The 27,553-nt window shown below is 33.0% G+C and overlaps 1 protein-coding gene across 1 annotated transcript in view; it reads left to right on the top strand.

Annotated features, from left to right (window-relative positions):
* The window catches only part of LOC105331196 (multidrug resistance-associated protein 1), a 28,629-nt gene extending 3,059 nt beyond the window's left edge, over nucleotides 1-25,570 (top strand). The window contains exons 3-29 of the mRNA XM_034449373.2: nucleotides 413-538; nucleotides 1,208-1,336; nucleotides 1,677-1,790; nucleotides 2,372-2,433; nucleotides 5,594-5,731; nucleotides 5,931-6,191; nucleotides 6,571-6,763; nucleotides 7,227-7,547; nucleotides 7,784-7,921; nucleotides 8,157-8,388; nucleotides 8,509-8,575; nucleotides 9,043-9,169; nucleotides 9,909-10,085; nucleotides 10,282-10,449; nucleotides 10,890-11,076; nucleotides 14,327-14,399; nucleotides 14,793-14,934; nucleotides 17,291-17,525; nucleotides 17,864-18,174; nucleotides 18,430-18,629; nucleotides 19,032-19,158; nucleotides 19,365-19,466; nucleotides 21,344-21,490; nucleotides 21,648-21,806; nucleotides 22,084-22,250; nucleotides 22,570-22,764; nucleotides 23,078-25,570. Coding sequence (XP_034305264.2) covers nucleotides 413-538; nucleotides 1,208-1,336; nucleotides 1,677-1,790; nucleotides 2,372-2,433; nucleotides 5,594-5,731; nucleotides 5,931-6,191; nucleotides 6,571-6,763; nucleotides 7,227-7,547; nucleotides 7,784-7,921; nucleotides 8,157-8,388; nucleotides 8,509-8,575; nucleotides 9,043-9,169; nucleotides 9,909-10,085; nucleotides 10,282-10,449; nucleotides 10,890-11,076; nucleotides 14,327-14,399; nucleotides 14,793-14,934; nucleotides 17,291-17,525; nucleotides 17,864-18,174; nucleotides 18,430-18,629; nucleotides 19,032-19,158; nucleotides 19,365-19,466; nucleotides 21,344-21,490; nucleotides 21,648-21,806; nucleotides 22,084-22,250; nucleotides 22,570-22,764; nucleotides 23,078-23,189 — 4,410 coding nt within the window. The 3' untranslated portion in view covers nucleotides 23,190-25,570. The remainder of the gene's footprint in view (nucleotides 1-412; nucleotides 539-1,207; nucleotides 1,337-1,676; nucleotides 1,791-2,371; nucleotides 2,434-5,593; nucleotides 5,732-5,930; nucleotides 6,192-6,570; nucleotides 6,764-7,226; nucleotides 7,548-7,783; nucleotides 7,922-8,156; nucleotides 8,389-8,508; nucleotides 8,576-9,042; nucleotides 9,170-9,908; nucleotides 10,086-10,281; nucleotides 10,450-10,889; nucleotides 11,077-14,326; nucleotides 14,400-14,792; nucleotides 14,935-17,290; nucleotides 17,526-17,863; nucleotides 18,175-18,429; nucleotides 18,630-19,031; nucleotides 19,159-19,364; nucleotides 19,467-21,343; nucleotides 21,491-21,647; nucleotides 21,807-22,083; nucleotides 22,251-22,569; nucleotides 22,765-23,077) is intronic.
* The last annotated feature ends 1,983 nt before the right edge of the window (nucleotides 25,571-27,553 follow it).

Genomic DNA, 27,553 nt, shown 5'->3' with positions numbered 1-27,553 from the left:
CACCTAGACTTCCTCACCAGAGCCATAGGATGGCATGAGATGCTCAGTAGAGTCTCCTATAGTGTCATCACAACAAGATGGTTTCTTTATTTGATGCATTAGGGCTCGGCGCTTTTCGTGCCTTTGCATCACAAGATCTCTGTTTACACAATCTAGTTACAAAATGATTCAGGATGGACAAAGTGCTAGTCAACTGAGCTAGCTTGCAAAGACGTCTTGGAGTCCTTAGGGGTGTCACTGCATTTTACTCAATCAGCAAGAATGGCCTGTGCATACAGATCATATATGCCTTGAACATGAGCATTCAGTGGGAATAAATTCAGAGACCAATGATAGAATTATGATAAAATATTATTCCATTTGTTTTTCCAAATTGAAAATAATATGCTGATATGCCTGTATTTGTCTGTAGGTGCTGACCTTGTGTTTTCTAGCCATATGTATCATAGAGATAGTGACAGCTGTGCATGATTTGTCTGCGATCAACTCGTACTGGAAAGCCTGGTTGATTGGTCCAAGTATTGAGGCACTGACACTGGTACGTACATGTATAATGGTTTGACTTCAAAACGAGAGTACTATTTCTTCTCTTGTCTTTTTTTTTTTAATATTGCATTACTTGAATTGCCCTGTCTAAGATTTACCATTGCTTCTGGTTTAATAAATGTCTTAAATGTCAAATGTGTTTTATGTGATTAATGAAGGTTATCAGGATAATTCGATATGTTTAGCCAGTGAGAATAGCTAATGTAAGTCAATGACATCAAGCTCTCCTCCCAGGACCCCTTCCCCTTTCTCCTTCAACAAAACCCCCATGTCCATTGATCATGAGATGAGGCATTATTTTCTGATCAAATACTGTAGATAATTCCTAATCAAACACGATGAGATAAAATTCTGTGTAAAATCGCAAGAAGCAACCAGTGCGAACTTTAAAATCTGGCTTTAAATCGGACAGTTTTAAACTATAGAAAATTATAACAAAGAATTGGTGATCACAATTATATATTATCGCAATTTGATATAAAACGGCAGAATTGCGGAATTTAAGTACTCACATAATTTAAGGAATTTACAGTAATATTTATAAGTGTAAAAGTTTGCAAGTGTAAAGTTTAACATGTAGATTTTGTGTTTGACAAGTATTATGATGTTTTTTTATAATAGTACATATTGGACTTTTTAATCACATTATCTTTATTTTCAGTTGCTTGTTTTAGTATATATTTTCCTGGAGAGACAGAAAGGGTTTGTTACATCCGGAATTCTATTCATGTATTGGACAATTGCCAACATTACTTATATCATTCCATTCTATCGGAAAATTATACTCAAGGTAATTAAAGAGTCATTGCATGAAATTAAATTTTTTAGCATGTTCATATTTAAGGTGTCCCAAAGCTAAAATATGGCTGGGGAACAGTATTGTTTAAATCAGAGAAAAAATACTTTGACAGAGACTATTTCTTTAAATCATTTATTACAACATACAAATACAGACGAGTGACTTTCTACACATCGCTGTAAAATCAATAGGGAAGCCTAACATACTTGCGTAAACATGTAAAATTAAGGAATCATTTAGAACACTTAGTGAATTAACAAAGATTTAATACACAGTCTTTATTTAACTATGCCACTTTATATTAATTATTAATTCATTCGCTTGTTTCTAGGAATATGTGGACAAACCTCCAAATTTTATTGTCTTCAATGTCTATTTTGGCCTCTGCCTCATACAATGGATCCTTTTCTGTACAGCTGACAAAATTAGTAGACCAGAAATTGAGGTAAAAACTCTTATGATGAGTCCTAACCTGTTAAAAACTGATGTTATACATGTACCTCAGCAGTAGATGACAAAAATATTTCTATCCATATCACATGTATTCACTATTGGAGTGATTTTAAAATGTGTTACTTGTGGGGAGAAAAATGTCACATTCACCTGGTGAACATTACTTTCCAATTATCTCAGATTTTTTTTTATTGGTTTGTATTTGATTATTGTATACAGGGAAATATTTGCCCCTCATATTTTTGCTCCTTTTACCCTTATTGACAGCTGGTGAATTTAAGACTGTTTGAATTTCAATGCCTTAAATTATCTTTCCTTAAACACAACTTTGTCTGTGTGAATTCAAAAACGGCTACACTGTTTGTAAGTGTTGAAGTGTGAAAATTACATGGGGAAAAAATCACCCTGTATACAGTAGTTTCCAAATCTATTACTTGACAATTATTACTTGCCAGACAACCAGTCCAATTAACATATAGGTTTTTTTAATGACTAAATTATTATCAATTGTTTTCAAAATAATAAAAATCAAAAAAATTCATATGTTCATGTATATTGCATTTTATATAACAGAAAGAATGTCCAGATGTGCGTGCTTCATTCCTGTCTCGAATTACTTTCTGGTGGATGAACAGGTAACAGTATTGTTCTTCAATAATAATGCTGTTTTATCATTTTGAGGAGAGAAAAGTGTACAAGCTAGTGAATGTTTAGTATGGTAAATTTGAATTGAGTTGATGTTTTGGTAATCCGAGGATAATTAAAAGTAAGATAGGTAGATAAATTTTCTGGTATCATATGTCAGATCATACATATGAACAATTATTAGCTCAAGTGAGCTATTCTGATCACATTTTGTCTGTCGTCCGTCTGTCCGTCCGTCCGTCTGTCCATCTGTCCGTCTGTCCGTAAACTTTTCACATTTTCAACATCTTCTCAGGAACTACTGGGCCAATTTCAACCAAACTTGGCACAAATCATCCTTAGGCAAAGGGGATTCAAAGTTGTGAAAATAAAGGGCCACACTCGTTTTCAAGGGGAGATAATTAGAAATTAATGAAAATTTTCAAAAATCTTCTTCTCAAGAACCAGAAAGCCAGGAAAGCTGAAACTTGTATGGAAGTATCCTCAGGTAGTGTAGATTCAAAGTTGTGAAATTCATGACCCCCGGGGTAGGGTGGGGCCACAATGGGGGGTCGATGTTTTACATAGGAATATATCAAGTAAATCTTTAAAAATCTTCTTCTCAGAAACTAATCAGCCAGGAAAGCTGAAACTCGTGTGGAAGCATCCTCAGGTGGTGTAGATTCAAAGTTGTGAAAATCATGACCCGCAGGGGTAGGGCGGGGCACAATAGGGGGTCAAAGTTTTACATAGGAATATATGGAGTAAATCTTTAAAAATCTTCTTCTCAGAAACTAATCAGCCAGGAAAGCTGAAACTTGTGTGGAAGCATCCTCAGGTAGTGTAGATTCAATTTTGTGAAATTCATGACCCCTGGATGTAGGGTGAGGCCACATTGGGGGGGGGGGTGTTAAAGTTTTACATAGAAATATAGAGTTAATCTTTGAAAATCTTCTTCTCAGAAACTAATCAGCCAGGAAAGCTGGAACTTGTGTGGAAGCATCCTCAGGTAGTGTAGATTCAAAGTTGTGAAAATCATGACACCCAGGGGTAGGGTGGGGCCACAATGGGGGGGGGGTCGAAGTTTTACATAGGAATATATGGAGTAAATCTTTGAAAATCTTCTTCTCAGAAACTAATCAGCCAGGAAAGCTGAAACTCGTGTGGAAGCATCCTCAGGCAGTGTAGATTCAAATTTGTGAAATTCATGATCCCTGGGTGTAGGGTGGGGCACAATGGGGGGTCGAAGTTTTACATAGGAATATATAGAGTAAATATTTAGAAATCTTCTTTTCAGAAACTTATCAGCCAGGAAAGCTGAAACTTGTGTTGAAGTATCCTCAGGTAATGTAGATTCAAAGTTGTGAAAACATGATCCCTGGGGGTAGGGTGAGGCCACATTGGGGGGTGTTGGGTGTTAAAGTTTTACAAAGGAATATATAGAGTAAATCTTTTAAAATCTTCTTCTCAGAAACTAATCAGCCAGGTGATTCTTTATGATTGTTAAGACTTTGGCTCCAGGACAATTCTTCGGCCTTACAAGAAGGTTCAGAGTTTGATGTAGCTTAATATCCCATATATAAACAATTGTAAAGGATCTTTTTGAGGACTGCAATACTCAACATGTGATATGACTATAAAATCATCCTGTTAGAAAAGGGACTAATGATTATAAACATAAGAATATCCAGGGGGGAAAATGGATTTTATTTTTACAGGATCTACATGTATTATTGTACATTGTCCAGATTGTTTGTATTATGACTTCATTAAGCTTTTATCATACCCATTGTTCCTCAGGTGAGCGATGTGGCCCATGGGCCTCTTGTATTGTACATATTACTATGTTTCAGTATTTAAATGATTTTAATTTCATCAAACGGTGGTGTTCGAAAAACATATAAATATGATACCAGGGTAACCCATGAAAGCTCGAAAGCATATATCCAATGGGGTCCTTTCAATGATATATGAAACATTACTTATTTAGTTTAGTTTTTACTGTAACACAATATGTGTTTGTACAAAATATAGGCACTGTGCTAATTATACCATACACAGCGATATAAACTCATCCTGAGTATACATGATAACATTGAACTGATAATAAGCGTTTGGTAAAATTATATTTTGTGTAATAGTGTAACATATCACTATTATGTTAAAAAAAATTCCCCTTTGTAAAATAAAACTTTTTACTTTTGTTTTAAAAACATTCTTTCCATTTGTACATTTAATATGTGATGGTGAAAAATTCCAGTCTGAAATACCATTATAGTAAAAGGTGTCGGCTTGACATGTCTTGACTCGAGGAATAAAAAAATCTTCATTTGAAGATGCTCTTTTGTTTCTTAAAAATACAGATGATCTCGGTGTGAAATTTTCAAGTAGGTAAGACGGTGCACTACCATGCTGTAGAATTTCAGGGCTGTAGTTCTTTAAAAACCCCACTTTTGTGGTATTATGGTGTATAAAATGCCCTCAAGAGATACAATGTGAGCAATAAATAATAAGATGGTCACTTGGCCCCAAAAGTAATTATAGAAAACTAAATTATTATTGAAACAAATGATTTTCTTTCAGTAAAGACATTACCTATCAGACCCAACATAACCGAAAGTAAACCCAGTCTAAACACCAGGTTTACTTCAGGGTTTACTCCTGGTTTTCTAGAGTGGACCCAGAGTAAACCCCCAAGTAAACCCAGAGAGTAGACCCCTATCAGACGTAGACTCCTGAGGCAGACGCTACATGTGTATTTGGAATATACGAGGGGTGGGAATTACAGGCAGTAATTAAGATAATTGAATAAAAGAGAGGTTTGCTTCACAAAAGCAAACCACGAGTAAACCTAATTGAAGTAAACCCGGAGTAAACCCCAAGTAAACCCTGAAAGTAAACTGTAAACTTAATTGAAGTAAACCCAGAGTAAACCCCAAGTAAACCCTGAAAGTAAACTGTATGCTCATTCTTAATTATACGAAATAAGAGAATTTAGGTTTTCAAAATTTTAAACAGTAATAATGAGTACTATGTCTATGCTTTTGATGCTTTAGTACAATGCTTTCGCTGCTTTAATACAATTAATGCTCTCATTGCTTAATACAATGCTCTCATTGCTTTAATACAATGTTTTCATTGCTTTAATAAAATGTTTTCATTACTTTACAGTTTGATGATCTCAGGGTACAAGAAACCAGTGACAGAAGGTGAAATATTCCAATTAAATCCAAGAGAACAGTCCAAAACAGTCATTCCAAGATTTGAAGCTAATTGGAGCAAGGAAAAAGAGAAATATAGGACAGTGAGGTGAATTCTAAGGAAGGGTTCATTAATGTACATGTATTTGTCAATTAACACCAATTAAATTATGGAAGTGTAAATGAAAACTTGTGCCAGTGTATGATCCTCAGAATTTGATGCTCATGATTAAGAAATTGATCAACTTGGGTCTTTGGTCCAGTTTCGTTTAGAGACTAATTCTCTATTTTTTTCTAATAACTTGTAGGTCACTTAAAGTATTGGTCGATTCCCCTGGCTCTGCCAATCAGAATCGGCCAAACTGTTACACCAGTATACAAGAGGACACATCAGAAAAAACTCCTCTCCTCCAGCGAGATAAAACTAAGAAGTCCGAGAAAGAACCAGAAGTGATCGGACCTTCCCTGATAAAAGTGATCATCAAAACATTTGGATGGGAGATATTACATGCTCAGATTTTTAAGCTTTTATATGATGGACTTGTCTTTGTTCTTCCGGAGCTTCTCAAGTAAGTTTTTTTACTGCTGATAAAGTAATAATTTTTGGCAGTTGGAATGTGCATTAAAATATGCATGTTACTTTAGTAAAGCAAACCTAACATGAAATAAGCAATCATCAGAAAAGGCAAAATTATGCAAAAAAGACTGAGCACTTAGTTAATGTATAAACTGGGTTGAAGCAGTTTACCTGGTAAGCTTTTGATAAACTTCTTTGCAGTTTATGAAGCGCTAAATGTTCAACCTTGTTTCTATTGTTATAATTCTTCCCTAAGTACATTTATTTATCTAAATTAAGCTAAATGATCAAGTATCATCTATAAATTTCCTGTTTTACCATTGACATGTGGTATGAAATGGTTAATTTAACCACACAGTTCAACCCTTAAGGTACCTGATCCAGTTCTCTAAGAACGACCCGACTGACACAACCTGGCGAGAGGACTGGAAGGGCTATGTGCTGGCCGCGGGCTTCTTCCTGACTGTGATACTCCAGTCCTTCTTCTTCCATCAGCTGTTCTTCTGGGGGGTGGGAGTGGGACTCCGAATCAGGGCCTGCTTGGTGTCTGCTGTGTATAAAAAGGTGGGTAGATATGGACTACATGCAGTTAAGGGTGATGAAATCGAACAGTCTCTCATGATCTTATTGGGGTTAACATTGTTGCGTCAGAATAATTTCATATAGAGTGCTATTTTCATTACTAAAAGTTATAGGGAGACTTTAAAAAGATTCTACATGTATTTTAAACATGTAATTGTAAGTGTAGAATAGTTTATACTGTATATTTTGTGTATAATTGTAGTTTAGACTATAATTAATTAATTTTGTATTGCTCATTAAAATTGTATTAAATAGTGGAAATTAAAAGAAAATGAATTTATATAATGCTGTTATAACAATTTCTAATTTTTTTTCATTGACCCCCGCACCCACCCCCACCCCCCAAAATAAACTTACTTTATACTGATACTTGATATAGCTAGGAAGGATTTGTCAGAAAGAGTTAATATGGTTTCACTCTCTTTTATCTAATTTTCAATTTCAGGCTCTGACCATGAACAACCAAGCAAGAAAAGGTGCAACTGTCGGGGAAATAGTGAACCTGATGTCGGTGGACACCGAAAACATACAAAACATGATCCCCTACCTGTGGGCGTGCTGGTCCTCGGTGCTCCAGATAGGGGTGTGCTTGTACTTCCTGTATGACACCGTCAAATACGCAATGTTTGCTGGACTTGGGTTCCTTATTCTTCTGTTTCCATTCAATGGAGTGATCATGAATATGATGCAGAAATTACAAAAAGCCAAGATGAAAGAAAAGGACAACCGTATAAAACTGCTAACAGAAGTTCTGAATGGAATCAAGGTGTTATATCATTTGTTTTAATTTACCGGTAGTTTATTGGCTATATATGCATTTTCAGTTTAAAGGTATTGACCAATCTTTAAGAGTAAGCTTCATATGCTGATAATGTAGTGATTAAGCCAGTATTAGAACTGTTGATGATTTGAGGGCAATATTAAGTGTTCCTATGATTAAGTTTTGGAAAAATTTGCTTTGCAAACAGGTTTTGTAAATAGGGGTTTGTCATTTTCTTTCAGATTCTGAAGTTGTATGCTTGGGAAATGTCTTTCAAGGAGAAGATTGAAGCCATTCGCAACATAGAGTTGAGTCTTTTAAAGAAAGAAAGTATGATTGGCCTATTCTTCTGGTTTTCTTGGATTTTAGCACCATACATGGTAACTGAAAAGATTTTATTTGTAAAATTCAAGATTCATAAAAAAAATCGGGTTTATGAAAGCAATTTAGATTTAGTAATTTGAAGGATATTTTATTTTGCTCTCACTTTCAGCTACCTATTTGAAATTTGAATTTGAACTTCAGTTATTACAGCTAACCATATTGTTATTGATATAGGTTTTACAGATTCATTTTAGATTTAGATAGGTTGAATTTCTGTTTTCTTAATTTAAGGTCTCAATGTTGACATTCGGTGTGTACGTGTATTCGATCGACACCCACTTCCTCTCTCCAGAAGTGGCCTTTGTTGCAATTTCTTTGTTGAATATTCTGCGCTTTGCTGTAAACATGGCGCCATGGATGATGTCTGAGGCAGTCAAAGCTTTTGTGTCATTGAAGAGGCTCAATAAATTCCTGAACAATGATGATATAGATCTGGATTGTGTATCACATGATCTTGAAAGAGGTAATTTTGATAACAAAAGTTTTCTTTTGTTGAAAATAGAGTATTAACTTACTATATATAGAATGATTTACTTGTTTCCCTCTAATTCATGAACTTTTAAGAAAAAACATTTCATTTCAGATGACACAATATCCATTAAAGATGGCACTCTTATGTGGGATTCAGAAGTTGGTGAATGTTTGAAAAAGTAAGGACATCTTTTTCATTTTGTTGCACACAAGAATTAATGATATTTTCTGTAAGTTACTCTTAAAGCATGTGATAAGTCAAACAAGAATTTATAATCTTCAAAAACGTAAATCATTACTTCTGATTAGTTCATGAGATGTACCGGTATTACGATTTGGGGAAATGATAATAAATTCACTATAGATTCACTAAAAGCACATTCAAAGTACATGTAACATTTTTATCATACTGGTTGAAAAATCATTTTAGGCTCATACTTGGTTAAAAAATTACTCATATATAACCCAATAAGGTATGAAATGTTCATATCCTGAGAGTTTAAGTGACATGATCTTGTTAACATGAGGTCATTTATTCAAAATCCTGTATTTATTTCATTAAAAAAGTCTCTCTGAGTTATCAGTTTCATTTGAAAAAATTCTAGCTTTGCAAATTGATTTACTTTTATTTCCTTATAATTTGAAGCATCAACCTGACAGTTGAAGAAGGGAGTCTGGTGGCTATAGTTGGACAGGTGGGGGCAGGGAAATCCTCCATATTGTCAGCCATACTGGGAGAAATGATCAAGGTCAAAGGTCAAGTTAATGTCAAGGTAAAATTGATTGTTCCTGCACATCTAAATATCATGATCCAGTTGTCTTTCATTGTGTCTTCATGTGCTTTAGTAAATATTTTTCTGAAATAGTACATATATCAACAGTAAACTCTTATTAATATATGTAGTGAAATACTGGGATTACACTGTACAATAATTTTTGTCTACTTTATTGTCTATAATTTGTTAAGCCTTAAAAAATCTCATAAAGGAGATGAGAAACAAAATTAATATGTTATATGTATATCTATAAATTCATTATATTTCGAAGAAGAGAGGGCATATTGCTTTGCTGCTGTCTGTCAGTCTCTCTGTCGGTCAAACAACTGTTTCCATTCATTTTCTTTGCAGAGGATGCACATATTGAAATGAAATTTGGTATACAGGTTATTCAAAATTACATCTAAGTCAAGTTTGATTTTGAGTACAATCAAGAATCAAGCATTTTTTGATAGAGTTATGTGCCTTTGACTTAATTTTTTTTTTCATTATTTGCAGTTTCCGTTCATTTTCTTTGCAGAGATTTCAATTATTTGCAGTTTAGGTTCATTTTCTACACAGATGTTTCCAACTGAGGGAGGGCATAAGTGTTTTACAAACACCTCTTTTTGAATTTGTTTTAAAGAGAGTTTTTATATCATGAAGTGATTTGGTGTTGAACACCATGTAGCCTCTTTCTTCCGTGGGTTTCCATGTTTTGTATAACGGTATAATTATGACCTCTGTCTTTGTGTAGGGTTCTGTGGCCTATGTTCCCCAGCAGGCATGGATACAGAACAACAGCGTCCAGAATAATATATTGTTCAGCAAACCAATGCGATCGGACTACTACCAGCAAGTCATTAAGGCCTGTGCTCTACAGCCTGACCTGGAAATGCTGCCGTCAGGGGATGCCACTGAGATAGGAGAAAATGTAAGCTTTAATCTATCACAGGAAATATTGAGTCATGATTTTTGTTTCCTTGAGTTTTTTTCTGCCATTACAAAGAAGACACAAACCTTGATATCTGTAGTTTTAGTTCGACATGCTTTAACGTAAATTTTGGTATTGTTAAGAGTTAAAATCTTGATTTTTTTTTTGGTTAAAATGTGTATATCATTGGGTGCAGGGCATTAATTTGAGTGGTGGACAAAAGCAGAGAGTGAGTTTAGCCAGAGCTGTATACCACGACACAGACATTTATCTCTTGGATGATCCTTTGTCAGCTGTTGATTCTAATGTAGGCAAACATTTGTTTGACCAAGTCATAGGAAATACAGGACTGCTCAAAAATAAGGTAAATTAATTAGGCATGCTGTAGTTTATAGATGTATACTCTTCTTTAACAAAGAAAGGAAACATTTCATGTTGTCTCCCTCTTTTTAATAGAAAAAAATAATACTATGCATGTACAGCAAAACTCGGTTATAACGAAGTCACTGGGACCTAAGAAATTACTTCGTTATATCCATAATTTCGTTATAACCGTATAAGAAATTCATGAAATTTACATAGCTACCGGGATCCAAGATGACTTCGCTATATTCGTGAATTCGCAATATCCGTGTTCATACTAAACGAGTTTTACAGTACATGTATTTCTAACCAATGACTTAAGTTTTCAGTAAAAACAAAATATTTTTTAAAAATTCTTGAACAAAAAAATAAAATTTGTAATCCATCCTTTTCAAATCATGTTACGGTAAATTCGAGCCTGATAAAACATTTGATTTGTAGACGAGAGTTTTGGTCACTCATGGGATACACTGGTTACCAAAAGTGGATAAAATTGTTGTGCTCACCAATGGCTGTATTACTGAGGTGGGGACTAATGAGGAGCTGTTAAATCATGCCGGACCGTTCGCAGAGTTCCTGACCGCATACCTCACCAACGACAAAGAGGAGAGTGATGAGGACCCTGAAGGTAGGGGTATACTTGTACTTTGTACTGATTACTTCTGTTGATTCCGAGGGCTGGGACATACATGTCCTCTTTATGAATTACTCCTGTTGATTTTTATTTCCATTTAATGCATTTTCAGTAGATTGACTAGATTCCTTATTTTACTTGAGTACTCATTTCCAAGATTCCACAGTTTTGCTTCAAAACATAAAAATATAAAATTTTGAACATAGGATTTGATCAAAGTTTTAACTTTTTACATAGTTCACACCTGTCAAAAAAATGGAAATTAGATTTTAAAATCTGCGAAGTGACGTGCTTCTCGCGATTTTACATGGACATTAATTCCTCACATTTAATTAGGAATATGCAGTATAATTTTTAGCTCACCGAGACGAAGTCAGGGGGAGCTTATGCTATACCCTCGGCGTCGGCGTCGGTGTCCGGACCTGGTTAAAGTTTTTGTTGCAGGTCCTGTATCTAAGCTATTACTTGTCCTATCTTCACCAAACTTGCATGGATGATGCATCTGGACCTACTTATGGACTTGAAAGACTTGGATGCTGAATCTGAGTCCTAAATTTCAGATGCTGGAGGAGGTTAAAGTTGTTGGACCAGGTTAAAGTTTTTGTTGCAGGTGCCCTTTGATAGCAATATCTAAGTTACTGCAGGTCCGTACTTTACCAAACTTGCATGGATGGTGTGTCTTATGATACTGATGGAACAGACAGGCTTGAGTGCTGAATCTGAGCTATAGGTTTCGGATGCTGGAGGAGGTTAAGGTTTTTGGAGCAGGTTAAAGTTTTTGTTGCAGGTGCTCTTTGATAGCAATATCTAAGTTACTGCTGGTCCGTACTTCACCAAACTTGCATGGATGGTGCGTCTTATGATACTGATGCACCAGGCAGGCATGGGTGCTGAATCTGAGCTATAGGTTTCGGATGCTGGAGGAGGTTAAGGTTTTTGGAGCTGGTTAAAGTTTTTGTTGCAGGTGCCCTCTGATGATTATATCTTAGTTACTAGTTGTCCTAACTTCACCAGACTTCCATGGATGGTGCGTCTTATGATACTGATGCACCAGACAGGCTTGAATGCTGAATCTGAGCCATAGGTTTCGGATGCTGGAGGAGGTTAAGGTTTTTAGAGCTGGATAAAGTTTTTGAAACAGGTGCCCTCTGATGATTATATCTTAGTTATTACTTGTCCTAACTTCACCAGACTTCCATGGATGGTGCGTCTTATGATACTGATGCACCTGACAGGCTTGAATGCTGAGTCTGAGCCATAGGTCTCAGATGCTGGATATGGTAAAGTTTTTTGGAACAGGTCACATGTTTAATAGATAATAGTACTATTTCAAACTTGCATAGTTGACTAAACTGTAATATGAATGAATCACAGAGGAAGCTTCAGATGCAGAGCTTGATCTCCATTATCAAGGATGCTAAAAAATATATATCTTAGTTATTACAGGTCCTAACTTCACCAAACTTGAATGGATGGTGTGTCTTATGATACAGATGTACCTGACAGGCATGGATGTTGAATCTGAGCCAAAGGTTGCGGATGCTGGAGCAGGTTAAGGTTTTAATTGCTAGTGCCCTCTGATGATGATATCTTAGTTATTACTGGTCTGAACTTCACCAAACTTGCATGGAGATGCGTCTCATGTATACTGATGCACCTGACAGGCTTGAATGCTGAATCTGAGCCATAGGTTTCGGATGCTGAATGAGGTTTGGTTTTTTTGGAACAGGTCACATGTTTTATAGATGATAGCTTGCATAGTTGATTTAACTAGAATTTAATTGAAATGCAGAGGTTGCTTCAGATGCAGAGCCTGATCTCCATTATCAAGGATGCTAAAGAAATCTCCTACCTCACAAAAACCTGCTCGAAAGCTAGATGTGTTTGTTGATAAATAATATAACATGATTCCTATGATATAGTATTGTATGGTATGAAACAATATTGTTTAATATGATACAATATAATATCATATGTAATATTATAAAAAGTTATATGATACGATATGATACGGTATCAATTTTTTTGATATTTTATGTTATGATATTGTATCATGATATTGTTATGTATAGTATTGTATATTATGATACAATATTGTATGATATTATATTGTATTATTAATTTTTTATTTTATCACATGATACTATTACATAAGATATTGCCAAATATTATATTGTATCCTATGATACAATATTGTATATTCTATAATATTGTATCATACGATATTGTATAATATGATATTAGTTTCTGTAATATAGAATTATATCACATGAAATCGTATAATATGATACTGTTATATTATATAATATCGTATCATACAATATTGTATAAAATGATATTGGTTTATAATATGATATATTATCACATCACATGAAATTGTATTGTATGAAATTGTAAAGTATATTATTGTATCATATGATACAATATGTATAATATAATATTGTATTATATAATATTTTACTTTTTCACATAATATTGTATCATTTGATATGATACAATGTTGTATCAAATTATATTGTATCATATGATACAATATCATATTATGTATCAAAAATGATACAGTATCATACATTTTCATACTATATTATACAATATAATATCATATGTTTCAATGTTATGATGTATTATGTAATATGATATTGTAATATAATGCTATATTGTTTTATTTATTATAATATTGTATTATGTACAATAACGTATAACACAATACAATGTCATATCATACGTTACAATATCATATCTCATCATTGTTTATTGTGGTATTTAATTGATTTATATGATATATGTTGTAGATATGATAGGATGCAATATTTAATTTTATATTATTGTATTGATTAACATATGAACATATGATTATCATACAATTTTTTAATGATATAGGATATTGTGTCAAAACAGAATCCATGAATATCAAACATAAAGTATGATTTTCATTTAATATGATAAAGGTGGTCTCATAAAGGTGAAGTCTCATAAGGGTGATGTCTCGTCTCGGTGAGCTTTGTAATCTGTGATTACCTATGTTTTTTAAATGTGATCCCTTTTCTTTTTTTTTTTAAATGTAGTTTTTAATAGTATGATTCTGTATGGGGATTATTCTCTTGTTTTTCCCTTAGAAAGGTTCATAGATTTATTAAGAATTTATGAAAAATTTCATCCCCCTTTCTTTTACACTCCTAAAATTGGACAGATAATGATCTTTAGTATGTACTTGCATGGATTCTTAGATTTTTTTTTTTTGAAGTGAGAAAAACCAAAGAAATGATACTGCAAAGACTGGTGTCAGTGACTTCAGATGAGGACGGGGATGGCAGGAGGTTAGAAACACAAAGTATTCACAATGTTGAGGAGTTTACTGCATTTACATGTATTATAATTCAGAACTTTGCCAATTTTATCTAGGTGTATAAAAGCGTTTTGAAGTATTTTCAGTATTACATATTTTACATTATTAAATTTCCCCTCTAAACATTAAGTATTCAATGGCTAAAAAGTTTGATTTCTTCCCTTTGTAATTTTTACCCATGCAATCATGGTTTTTATTAATAGAGTATTTTAATTTTTTTTTATCATTCTTTATTTGCTCAAGATATACATGATACATCTTGATGAAATGAAAGGGGTATGTGTTTTACATACTGGTGTATAGATTATTTAGACAGTATATTATATTCACTATGCAATGATAACAATATTCTTATTCGCACTAGGATATCTGAATCAGAAAGTGAAAAGGGATTATTGCTACGACAGAAGAGTGTTACAATAAAGGAAGATAAAACGGAAGATAAAAGCAGAATACAGAAGGGAAGTCATAAGCTGATAGAGGAGGAAAAGGCTGAAATTGGCAATGTAAGTCTTCTGGGTTTCTACAGATTAAAGTGTTCTCAAGGATCACCATTGTAATTTTGTTCAGCGTACCGCAGGCTTGGGGTAATGCTAAATGTAATGGTAATGCATTGCAATGCATTACATGTTTTCAAAGTAATGCTAGTAATGTGTAATGCCACAAAATTAGCATTACAAGTAATGGTAATGTAATGAATTACTTTCAAAAATCTAGTGTAATGCTGGCATTACATGGCATTACTTTGCATTACTATGCTTATTTATGCATGTTCACTTTAAAAAATGTGATGAATAAATGAATAGCTGAAATTGAATTTGATTAACTTTATTATAAAGAAGAAAGAAATAATTCTTGAAATAAAAAAGTTTTAGTTAAAATAAAAGTTAAAAATAAAATTTCATTTTTTAATTGTTTATATTACTAGATATAACAACACAGTACTTTCATAACATTTTTATGAGTGTTGTTTTTAAGAGTTTTAAATCATTTAAACAATTTACCCCAATTAGTTTGCACTTCAATAAAGATGTGTCAACAACACACTATGCCCCCAGGATAACCTAAGTATCAAAACAATCTATTGTTATAAGAAGTGCTAAACACCCCAATCCCCTTCCCTATGCCATGTCCCAATAGAATAGGGGACAGACATGCACTTTTAAGGGCAAAATGAATGCACTGTCCACTGCAAATCAAAATCACTTCCAATATTATAACACATTTGAAAATAATTTCTCTCTCTCTCTCTCTCTCTCTCTCTCTCTCTCTCTCTCTCTCTCTCTCTCTCTCTCTCTCTGTTGTACATGTATATTAAGTACATTAGTTTTGACTGACAGAAAATACAAGAATCATGCATTTTTTCTATCTTTTCACTTAATTTATCCTAAGATAAAGATTGTCAAACAATCTTTCAGTCCCAGCTTCCACTGCACCTGTATAACGTTTATTTAGTATAGCTGGGAAGATTTTCAAACTAATAGGATGCAGTTAAAAGATGAAACCTTTGAAACTTTGATCATAAAGTGCAACAGCAATCTTTTGTCTTAAAGTGTCCTCAGCATAAAGGAATTCGATTAAAATATATTATTAATAAGAAATATAACTGTGAAAAACCCTCTGTCTATAAATAAATACAATTACGGTAAGTGTCCAAAATTATAAAGATTTGTGTTATCTGGGGAAATATCTCTATTTAGCTTTTTAATAACCGCAACATTATTCCATAAATTGTTTCTATTATGCACGAATTCAGTGTCTCTATATCATATCTGACATTGTATCATGCCAAATGTCTTTTTACTTATGTAATATGTTGTTCATAATGCCACAAGATTATTATATATTGAGCAAATAAAGAATGACTCTTGTATGTACAGTCATTGAATTTGAACCTGATACTGAACATGAACCTGTAGATATGTTAAAGAGTGTTTTATATTTGAAACATTTGCAAAAACTCTTTATTAGCTTTACTTCTTTAAAACAAAGTAATGGTAATGCATTACTTTACTCATGTAATGGTAATGTAATGCATTACTTCAAGAAAATCAAGTAATGGTAATGGTAATTTAATGCCCAAATTCATGAAGTAATGGTAATGCAATGCATTACTTTACAATGTAATTCGCCCCAAGCCTGGCGTACCGGTACATGTGCATTAAGCATTGTCAAATATTTTATTTGTAAACTATGTCATTAAAATATGACATTGCCACAAGACAAGTTTCTTGTACACTTGGAATCAGAGCAAGCTGAGCACTAGATTTGAAAAACATACTTTATTTAAACAAACAATTTAAATAGATGAAGGATGAAGTAGAACTTGACTCCTGTTAACATGTTTAAATCCAGCGTCCTTGTTAAAAACACTGAAATAAAGCCATTAGTATTTGATACTGTAAACTTTTTTTATTGAGTCTGTGAAATATTTGTGACATTTGCTAGCTATATGAGTACATGTACCTCTTTGTTGCACATATTTGTCATGAACCATATTGGACATAAGCTTTATGGAAACATAAATATTTTTGATTTTGAAAAATAGTATGCTAAGACCATCCTTAATATTGTATGTTTGCCCTATTTTGGCTAAGTGCTTAAAACTTTGCAAAGGAAGGTGGTAAAACACGTCAATTTTAAAGTATAATGAAAGATGTATAAGATGTAATTTGAGACTGTTTGATTTGATGTTAAATAGATTTGCAAATTACAACCATATAAAATATATGAATAATGCTCAAAGTATTTAAGGAAATCACTTAAATGTTCCCTTCAAAATAAGAATTGATATCTGAATTTATTTAGCTTAAAAAAGGATACATGTATAATAGTATATGTGTGGTGTATTTTATGTTGCAGGTAAAACTTGGTGTGTTTTTGACCTATGCCCGAGCCATTGGTATGCCATATTTTGCTCTCTACATGGTACTTTATATCATGTTTATGGGTGTGAGTATTTTCTCCAATACATGGATAAGTTACTGGACAGAAGACCAGACCTTGAATAATGTCACAGTCCTTGGAAACAGTTCACTCAGGAGGGAGAAGAATGACTACTACTTTGGTGTTTATGGTGGGCTGGGTGCAGCTCAAGGCAAGTATCTATTGGCATTGAATGTCTCAGCTTAACTCATTTGACAAAGCTTACACCAATGTATCATTTCTTTTAAAACTTTAAAATAAAAATCTACGATGAGCCGAAATATGGAAAAATGAGTTTTATCTTTTACATATTGTGTAGAAAATCTTATTTAAAAAGTCTTTTGCTAAACTGCCAAGGTTTATTAATCAATTCAAGTTTATCTAAGTGAAATTCTAGGCATTCTTTTATTTTAACTTAATTGTATTACCATTCAAATTTTTATTGAGATTGTTTGGGTTCCTATTACTTTAGTTAGATATGAAACATAAATGATGTGGAACCTTTTTTAGCTGCCCTGATAGTGCTGATACAGCTGATATTTGTGTACCGCACCATCATAGCCTCCCGCTCGCTTCACCAGAGAATGCTACACAATATTGTCCGCTCCCCCATGTCATTCTTCGACACGACCCCCACTGGGCGCATTGTGAACAGATTCTCTGATGACATCAGCACCATTGATGGGGAACTCCCCAACACTTTCTTCATGTTCATGGACAGCTTACTGATGGTCATTGGAGCGTTAGTGGTCATCTCATTCAGTACCCCGGTTTTTATGACTGTGATTCTACCGCTCGGGATCCTCTACTTTTTAGTCCAGGTATTGATGGTTCTGTCTCTTATTTATATGAATTCCTTCATTTCATTTATCTAAATTAATTTTTTTCCTGTTTTTGAAAATCTATTCATGCTAGCTCTCAGAACTTTAAATGAAAAGACAATTAAGTTACAAAAATGAAAAAGCACAAACAATAATCCTGTTGTTAAAATTTAAAAATATGATAATTTATCTCAAAGAAAGTTTTTTTTTCCCCCCAGATTTATTGTAAAAAATATTCTTAATTATTTTGCTCAGAGATTTTACATTACCACATCTCGACAACTCAAGCGGCTTGAGTCTAAGACTCGCTCCCCCATCTACAGCCATTTTGGTGAAACGGTAACAGGGGCGAGTGTCATTCGAGCCTTCGGTTTACAGGGAGAGTTCATTCTGGAGTCTCAGAAAAGAGTGGACACAAACCAAGTCTTTACTTTTGCCAGCAACACTGCTAATAGGTAACAAATTTGAGAATACATTTCACTTGAACATGCCAAGATAAATGCAAAATAAACCTTCCAAAGCTATATGAAATTTATTGGCCTTCTGATACATTAATTTATTAAAGTGAGATAAGTCTCATTTTACAGTGTACATGTTATAAAGAACTTTTATCCTCTAACAAAAGTGGACGATTTTTGTCTATGAAGGTAGAAAAGCGCTGGAATAATGTACATTTCCATAATAGCCAAGATTTTGGGGAAAAAATGAATGAAATCAAAATTCTGAACAGAGAAATAAATGCTGTAGATTAAAAAAAAAATTCAAAAGAAAAGTAACTATTATAATCAACCACTCCTTTTTCTAAAAAATAAGACTTGTTATAAAGACTAGACAGTAATTTATTTGAATATTTGTAGGTGGTTAGGCTTTAGATTGGAACTCCTAGGAAACTTTGTTGTTTTGGCAGCAGCCATTTTTGCTGTTTTAGCCAGAGGCTCTATTCAGGGAGGAATCGTTGGACTCTCTATCTCATATGCTTTACAGGTAAAGTCTTTTTCAAATGAATGTTTCCTTACTGTCACAGCATTATTACTTCTCATCATTTTAATAAGGTAAAGAAAGTTGTTTTCTATTTTGATCAATGTACACATGTATATCTATCTGTCATGTTTTTTTTTTAAACTGTGTTACTATATTCCTATTTGTAATGAATAATTGTTAACTCTCCTCATATTTTATTTTTTTTGCAGATCACAGAGAACTTGAATTGGTTTGTGCGGATGATATCCCAACTGGAGACCAATGTGGTAGCTGTGGAGAGGGTATCTGAGTATACAAAGACTCCAGTTGAGGTATGGTGTTAGATATCAATCAATTAATTCAAGATATCAACCGTTTGATCTTAGACTTAGAAATTTTGTTAGCTATCGTTAAAATTTTTCCACTTAAAGTAAATCCACCCTCCTGTGACGTCATACAATTTACATAAACCATGAATTCATTAAAATTCTTTCAAGTAGATTTGTAATTTCTATGTTATCATAGGTGCACATCAAAAGCTCAAATCATTGTTTACTTGGAGATATTTAATAAGCATTTTTCATCCTTATATTCGACATAATTCAATAATGACAAAGGGAAATAACTCTTTTCTACTTTTCTCTAAGTGATATATCTAAATGCTATAATTTTTCCAATGTAAACAATTTTTTTCTTTTTTTTAAATTAATTTTAGTTTTCTGGCATAGTAAGCAATAATATTTAAATAGACAAACAAGTATCCATCCACTTATATTTAATTTTTAAACAAAAAAAAGTGTGATTTTAAGATGATAATTTCAGCCTTTGGTTTTTATTCCCTTACATCTTAAAATAGTATGGATACATATATATTTTATTTATTTTTTGATGAAATTCAAGTCCAATAAGTTAAAAAAAGTTAAGTTTTTAACTTTGAACCCATGATTTTATAGGTACGGAGTTACCTTAATTGCTAGTCTGATGAAATATCTTGATCTCATTCTTTTAGGATTCATTTTCATATTACCAGCTTTAAAAGTTAATAAAATTATAAGGTAACAATCTTAGACCAATATTCAGTTAGTTTTCTAACTTAAAGGGAGTTAGACACGATTTGAGCTCAAATATTTCCAATATTATTTTTATTTTTTCAATTTTTATGTCTAGAATTGTTAATATAGACGTTTTAAATGCTTTGTAAAAATTTGAAAGTCAAATATCGAGTTACAAGCGAGTTACAGATGTTAGAATTCTTTGTTTTGTAAGCAAAGCTCAAGTTCTGTTAATGTTTACCTATGTGTTGTAGTGGTATAAGTCTCAATCTTATGTTGCTGTTTGATGTTGAGAAATTTTTTTATGAACCCATTGAATCAGTTTTTCTCGCATTATCACTGGTGTGAGATCGGTTTGTCCAGTGTGAGACAGCAGTGTGAGATTTTTCTGTCTTACACTGTGTATTACCAAGCCGCTTTAAAACTAAAACAAACATCTGCTGTAGGGAAATGCAAAATGATTGATTGAGATTATTCATTAAGTAATTGTTTTGCTTTGTTAATTTCAATTTATCATATTTTTATTGATAAAACTGCTGTGTGCTCTCATTTTGACTTGCCCTATTTGAAGCATGCGGAGGGATAAACTGAAAGTAATCTTATAACGTCATAACAGAAAGTTGTCAGACATGTTTTTTTTTTATGTAAAATAATGCGAGAAAAATAATCATTCATTATATACTCGAGTGGGATAGTGAAATTCTACCTCGGGGCCAAGATTCACGGTCTAGGACTTGGCAGAGCATCGTCCTAGACCGTGAATCTTGTCCCCTCGATAGAATTTCACTATCCCACACTCGTAATAATGAATGATTCTATTAATCTTGTTTCGACAAGTTATTTTGTCAAAAAATGGGAATTTCTTTACTTTACATTATTTGTAAACAAATATAAGCTTTTTTTTATTTAACAACGACTTTTTTCCTCTGTATCTCACTTGTAACATAACTTCTAACATTCAAACTTTGGTGAATTGTTTAAAATACAAAAGTAAACTATTTAATACATAAAAATCAAAAATAATTTTTTTATTTGAAATTGTGTCACATTTTAATATAAAGAAGGATTTCTTGTTTTACTTTATCAAATCTATGAGTTTAGGATACAGTGAATACTAGAGGTTTAAAATTTCTGTTTTCTGTTCTATGTATGTTAAGGCTGACCTTATAAATGAATTTCAACGCCCAATGCCTGGCTGGCCCTCTAAAGGGGTGGTTGAATTCAAGAACTACTCAACAAGGTATCGGAGTGGCCTTGACCTTGTGCTTAAAAATATCAACTTCAAGGTCAACGTAGCTGAAAAGGTAATACATTGTGTGTGCACACTGTAAAACATATTATGTTTCTACTGAATATGCATGTACACAAGCTTTGAAATGTAATTTTCTTTAATATCCCATTTAAAAGATGATAAATCTGTAAAGGACTTAATCATTGTTTTAAAACTTTTATGAACTGAAGGTTGGTATAGTTGGAAGAACAGGAGCTGGAAAGTCTTCACTGACCTTGGCATTGTTCCGCCTGATTGAACCGACCTCTGGGTCCATTGTAATTGATGATGAAAACCTGTCTCACCTTGGCCTACATGATTCAAGGTCAAGGCTGACCATTCTTCCACAGGTAATCCATGAACTGGAAAACATCAAGTATTAGCAAAAACTAAAGCAAACAAGTACTTGATACGTCTTTTTCTAATATGTATTGATTAATACATGTAAAATTAAAATATTCTTAGTTCTACACTATATATACATGTATTCTTTGAGAATATGTGTATGCAATAATGTAGAAAAAATTGCTAAATACAAAATTATGATGAAAAACATTTCCTGTAGAAAAATGATGATAACCTGTCAGTAAGCATTTTCCTAAAGTAGCATTCTTGTTTTGTCTGTAGGACCCAGTTCTATTTTCTGGAACGCTGAGGATGAACTTGGATCCGATGGATAGCTACAATGATCAAACACTGTGGGGGGCCCTGGAGCACGCCCACCTCAAGGACTTTGTAGAGGGCCTGCCCTCTGCCCTGGAGTATGACTGTGGGGAAGGGGGCCAAAATCTGAGGTACAGAATGATGTGTAGAAGTTAGGGCAATATCGACCATCAAAATTGGACTGGGTACCTAATAGAACTGTTGTCTAGAGTTGCAGGGGTCAAGGCATGAGTGGATTTAGAAATGTTGATCCACCCATGCCTGGGTTCGATATATGGTCCCACGGTATATTTTCATTGTTTATTTGCTTATTCCTCCTATCTTACTACAAAAGGATGAAAATAATTTTGAAAGTGGCCTAATTTCATTTTGATTTTTTTTTTTATGAACACTTTGATTTTCAAAAGCAAGGTTACCAAAGGTTTTACCTGCATAATTCCTGAATTGTAGTGTGGGACAGAGGCAGTTACTATGTCTGGCGAGAGCACTTCTTCGAAAAACCAAAATTCTTATCCTGGATGAAGCCACTGCAGCTGTTGACATGGAAACAGATGAGCTCATTCAAAACACGATCAAACAAGAGTTCAATGACTGCACTGTTCTAACCATTGCCCATCGACTCAACACTGTGATAGACTATGACAGGTACTCTCAGGGGTTTTCAGACAATTTAAAATTATTTTAAAGGTTTTTTTCTGTTCTCAAACATCAAAACATACAAAACAAAATTAAAAAAAGCAAGAAAGAAATGATAAATATAACAGAAACTGTATAATTGCATATTACATGTACCTACATATATACTGATATATCATTATTATTCTCTCCTAAATATCTTAGTAGAAGATAGTAGGAATTTTTAGTACTCTGTAGTTTTTGTATGATTGTTAGGAACTAAAGGTGGTATTACGAGATTAATAGACTTTTTCAATCATTGATTATGTGCTGTTTATTACAGAATCATGGTTTTGGACCAGGGAGAAGTGAAAGAATTTGACAATCCGCAGGTTCTACTACAGAGGACTAATAGTTTGTTTTATCAGCTAGCAAAGGATGCTGGGATAGTATGAAACCAACATTCCCTTCATACCTTAAGCTATACACATTCTTCCATCTACATACATATATATTTACATCTACCAAGGATTATTCCTTCTGTTTCTTACAGAAACAGTTAATTCATAGCATTACAGAAACAGTTAATTCATAGCTCTATTGGAACAGCCAGACTAAAATCTACAAGCCCCCGTTTATCGATTGGTCGAAATCTACAGCGGCTGAAACTGACGAGATACTGACAGGACTTAAATTGTTACGCCCTGTTTATCGATCGGTCAAAACCTACTGCGACCTAAGAAATATCACAGACTGCACGAAATAATCAGAATGATGTCAAATTCACAGGAGATGATTTGGCTGTTTCTTTTAGCTAACAGTAATTAAGTGAATTTTACTTACTTTTCATCATCAATTTATTAATTAGTTAAAAGAAAGATGTTAATATAAACAATGAAATGCTTTCTTTGGTGATTTATGCGGGTTATGACGCTAGCGATCATTGCAGAAAAAATTTACATATGCGGCAAACACAGGTTTTGTACATGTATTTTTTCTGTCGCTACCTTCATATCCTGAATGAATCACCAAAGAAAGCATTTTATTGTTTAAATGAATCTTTATGTTTACATTGTAGAATACATAAAATCCATTGATTTCATAGGTACATTTACCAAATATAATTTTATATATTTGAGGTGTGTTTAAAAACTTGAGTCTAGTAAGTAATTCTTTAGGGCATTTATTATTCAGTGTACAGTAAAATAGATGATGGAAAATCAGATGCCTTATTCTGTTTGCATATAGACAGATGTTTAACACTTTAAAAGTTAATCAAATGTGTACCAGTATTTAGCATTTGGTAAAAGTTTCAAAATATTTATGTAAGTTTTCATTTAATAGGCAGGCAATACTATATATCATTTCAATTTGAGGAATAAGTTTACAGTTACATGTAGAGTTAATTTTTTTGCTTCATATACAAAGAAATACCATTTGGATAATTTGAAACATATAACAGTTAATTGCAAATTCTTTGTAAATCTTTTTTTATGTTGTCCAAGTTTTGTTTGTTTGAAAATTTGTGCATTAATTTTTTTCCCTCTATTTTATGGTGTGCCATATTACACCGTAGTCATTTCACTACGGGTTCTCATATTATAGAAATGCACATGTATAGAATCTGGAATGTAATTTATGATGACAGTAGATACATGTAGCTAGCAGAGAATATGCATACATTTCATTCACAGGCATCTAACATTAGGAATATTATCAAATTGTTATTTTTGAGGTCAATACTTAGGTACCTGAGAAGTACAATATTCACCAAGCTGAAGCTTTGATTTTCACGCAGTCGTTTGTGTGAAGTTGTGTTTTTAATCAATATCAATATTATTCATATTATCTATGTGTTAATGATTGTGATTTAAGACATTAGTGGGGTAAAATACTGAAACATCACTTAAGACAGCATCGTGCTCCAGTATAATTATTATAAATTATGCATAAAGCCAAGAAAAGTTTGAATCAATCGCATGTTGAAGGCGGTCGTGGATTTATTTTTACTAATAATTGATTGACAGGGAGTCCAGAGAGACGTGTATTAAAACTTCATGATTTTGTAAGAAGTACATGTACGTGCTTCTGTGACCGCTTGAGTCTAGGACATCAACACCCCTTCAACTTTTGAAATTGACGTTACTACGATGTAATGCTCTTTCTCCTTTTCTCGTCCATTGGTGCAAAATCAATTATTATATCATAGCATATAACTCATAATAACTTGTAACACATACACCATCTAAAAATTAAAAATAATATAAGCAAAATGAAAACAGCCTTCTCTTTTACAATTCAGAAAAAAGTATATGCAAGCATATGGAATTGTCTTAAGAAGATTTCTAACTTTTCAGATTTTTTTGTGAAACGGAAGTGATAGATCTTGTGATTGTCATAAGTCAGATCTTAAGATACATGTATCTTTCAATAGTTTTGTGAAACCCAGCTCTGGATTTTCTATCCTGTAAATAGAAATATTTAAAATGTCATTTGCCTGTGATTTTATTATTTATGCTAAGTTGTTGGATGTATATATTTTCTTTGTTTTCGTGTGGTTTTTATAGAGCATAATGTAAAAAGGTTTATTTTATCTGCGGAAGCATTTGTTGTGTACATAGAGTTGAAAATATGTTAATGATATCACGATTTATCTTAGTGCTTTTCTTTTGCATTACTGAATTAAAGCAATGATTTTCTCTAACAATATTGTTACAAGATCAGAATTATTGAATCTCCTCAGGGACGTACATGTATATACGTCCATGGTCTCATGTCTGTATTTTGATCAATTATAACTTTTTTTTGTCAGTAAACTTTAATCATGGAAAATCAAGATATGTTTCTCATTATTTTGTTTTTCATCAGAGAATTCTTTCGGTTTTCAGGTAGCATAGCAAAATATAATGTTCAGTAAAAGCGAAATGAAAGTTTAGAATTTTAAAGATACCAAGATTTATCTTTTAAAGATTAATATAAAAATTAGTAAAGAAAACAATTTTTGCAGGGGCTGCAGTCGCCACCCGAGTTATTTTGAAGAAAAAAAGATTTTCTCCTTCAAATTGAAACTAAAATGAAATTTTATAACGGTGATCTGAATTCATTCGAGCGACAATGATAACAGCGATCCGATGACAGTGCCTTCTAGAATTTGATTTTAATGTATCACCCTATTTCACGGCTAATTTGTACTTTTTTGGAAGCTATAATCTTAAGTAAAAATTTTCGCACGATCGTAGAAATTTCTATGGTCAAAATTTAAAATAAAGGTAAAAGATTAATGACTGAAATAACAGGAAATATGCAAATTATGAAACAATTTTAAACATTCTATAAAGATTTTTGTTTTTTAGAAGTTGTATAGCTTGATATCAAATATGAACGTTTACCTATTCTGTCTGTCTGGTAGAAAACGTGTTTTTTAAAAAAAAAAAATAGTTATAATTTTGAAGGTTGAAATGCCATTTATACGTATATTTTGAAACAATTACGTGAATAAATTAGAAATATATACTATAAAAAATTAGAAATTAACAAGACCAAGAACAATCAACTCAAATAACTTCAAATAGTGAGCATTAAATTTGACTCAAGATGAATCGACTTTTTTCAAAGTGATCCAGCAGGCATGTTCACGAAACTTTCCTAAGATATCACCTGGGAAAAAAGTTAGGAACATCCTAAGATCAACTAAGGACACGTCTTAAGATGTAGTTCGACGGTAACTTATGAACATCTTAAGTTAGAATATCCTGACCTTTTACAACCATTCTTATTTTTCACATTTATCCATACATAACGATTTTGAGAGACTTTTATGGTGATAAATCATTAAACAGTTTGCCAGAGAAAAGTGTACGTGTCGGTAGTTAACACAATATGCCCAAAACCAGTAAATTTAATTTAAAAAATTTACAAATACTAAATTTAAACAACACGTGTGCATTCTTCGAGTGTAAATTATTTCCCCCCCCTAAAATTTAACGTTACATGTAGAAAACACACGCGTACAAACACAACCAATATTTTCCTTCAATCTGCCAAATATAGAATACACGAACATATTAAATAAGAAATAAGTTGTGATGTATCTTGAAAATACATTAATACAGTTTATTCAACATTACAAATTTTTTAACGATTATTTGTTTTAGAATGAAGTGATAAAAATTGGGAATGATCGCGCATGGCCTATATAAACTAATGTAAGTTTACTCTTTAGCAAAGGACATTTGAAATAATTTCCAAAAGTAATCAGAACAAAGAATGTAACTCAATTAGTGTACACAGTAGATATTCAAAATAAGTGACTAATTTTCATTCGCCAAACAAAGACAGTATTTGCGAAAAAAATGTAGCATGTAGCAACCTGGAAAGGGGGGGGGGGGTTAGGGTCTCTTTCCACATAATTTTGTTAGATAGAATTAATGACTCTGATCCCCTTCTTCCTCCCGAATCGGGAATTTGAGGTTTGTCGGAAATGCTGGAACTGTAGAAAATATTACTTTATTTGACCGGCCTTAAGAAAATCTTCATAACTGCCCCAATATTCCCCCCCAAAACGTGACTTTGCAGCCTTAGGATGGTCTTAGGACAAAGTTACGGCGGTTCCTAAAGTTAGAAGAGCTTCGAGATACAGACTTAAGTCTAAGTCATGTCCTAAGATGTACTTAGGACGCACCATAGTCCTAAGATAGCTTCGTGAACATGCCTGCAGGTATATAAGAATAGTTTATGTTTTGTTGAAGAGATGACACGGAATATGATTTCGTCAGTTTGCCTCTTCATATGACTTCAAATTTTATTATTATATTACAAA

This window comes from Magallana gigas, chromosome 5 (assembly GCF_963853765.1).
Source record: "Magallana gigas chromosome 5, xbMagGiga1.1, whole genome shotgun sequence".
Lineage (NCBI taxonomy): Eukaryota > Metazoa > Mollusca > Bivalvia > Ostreida > Ostreidae > Magallana > Magallana gigas.
Note: the sequence above shows the minus strand (reverse complement) of the source record. Positions and strands in the feature narration are given on the sequence as shown.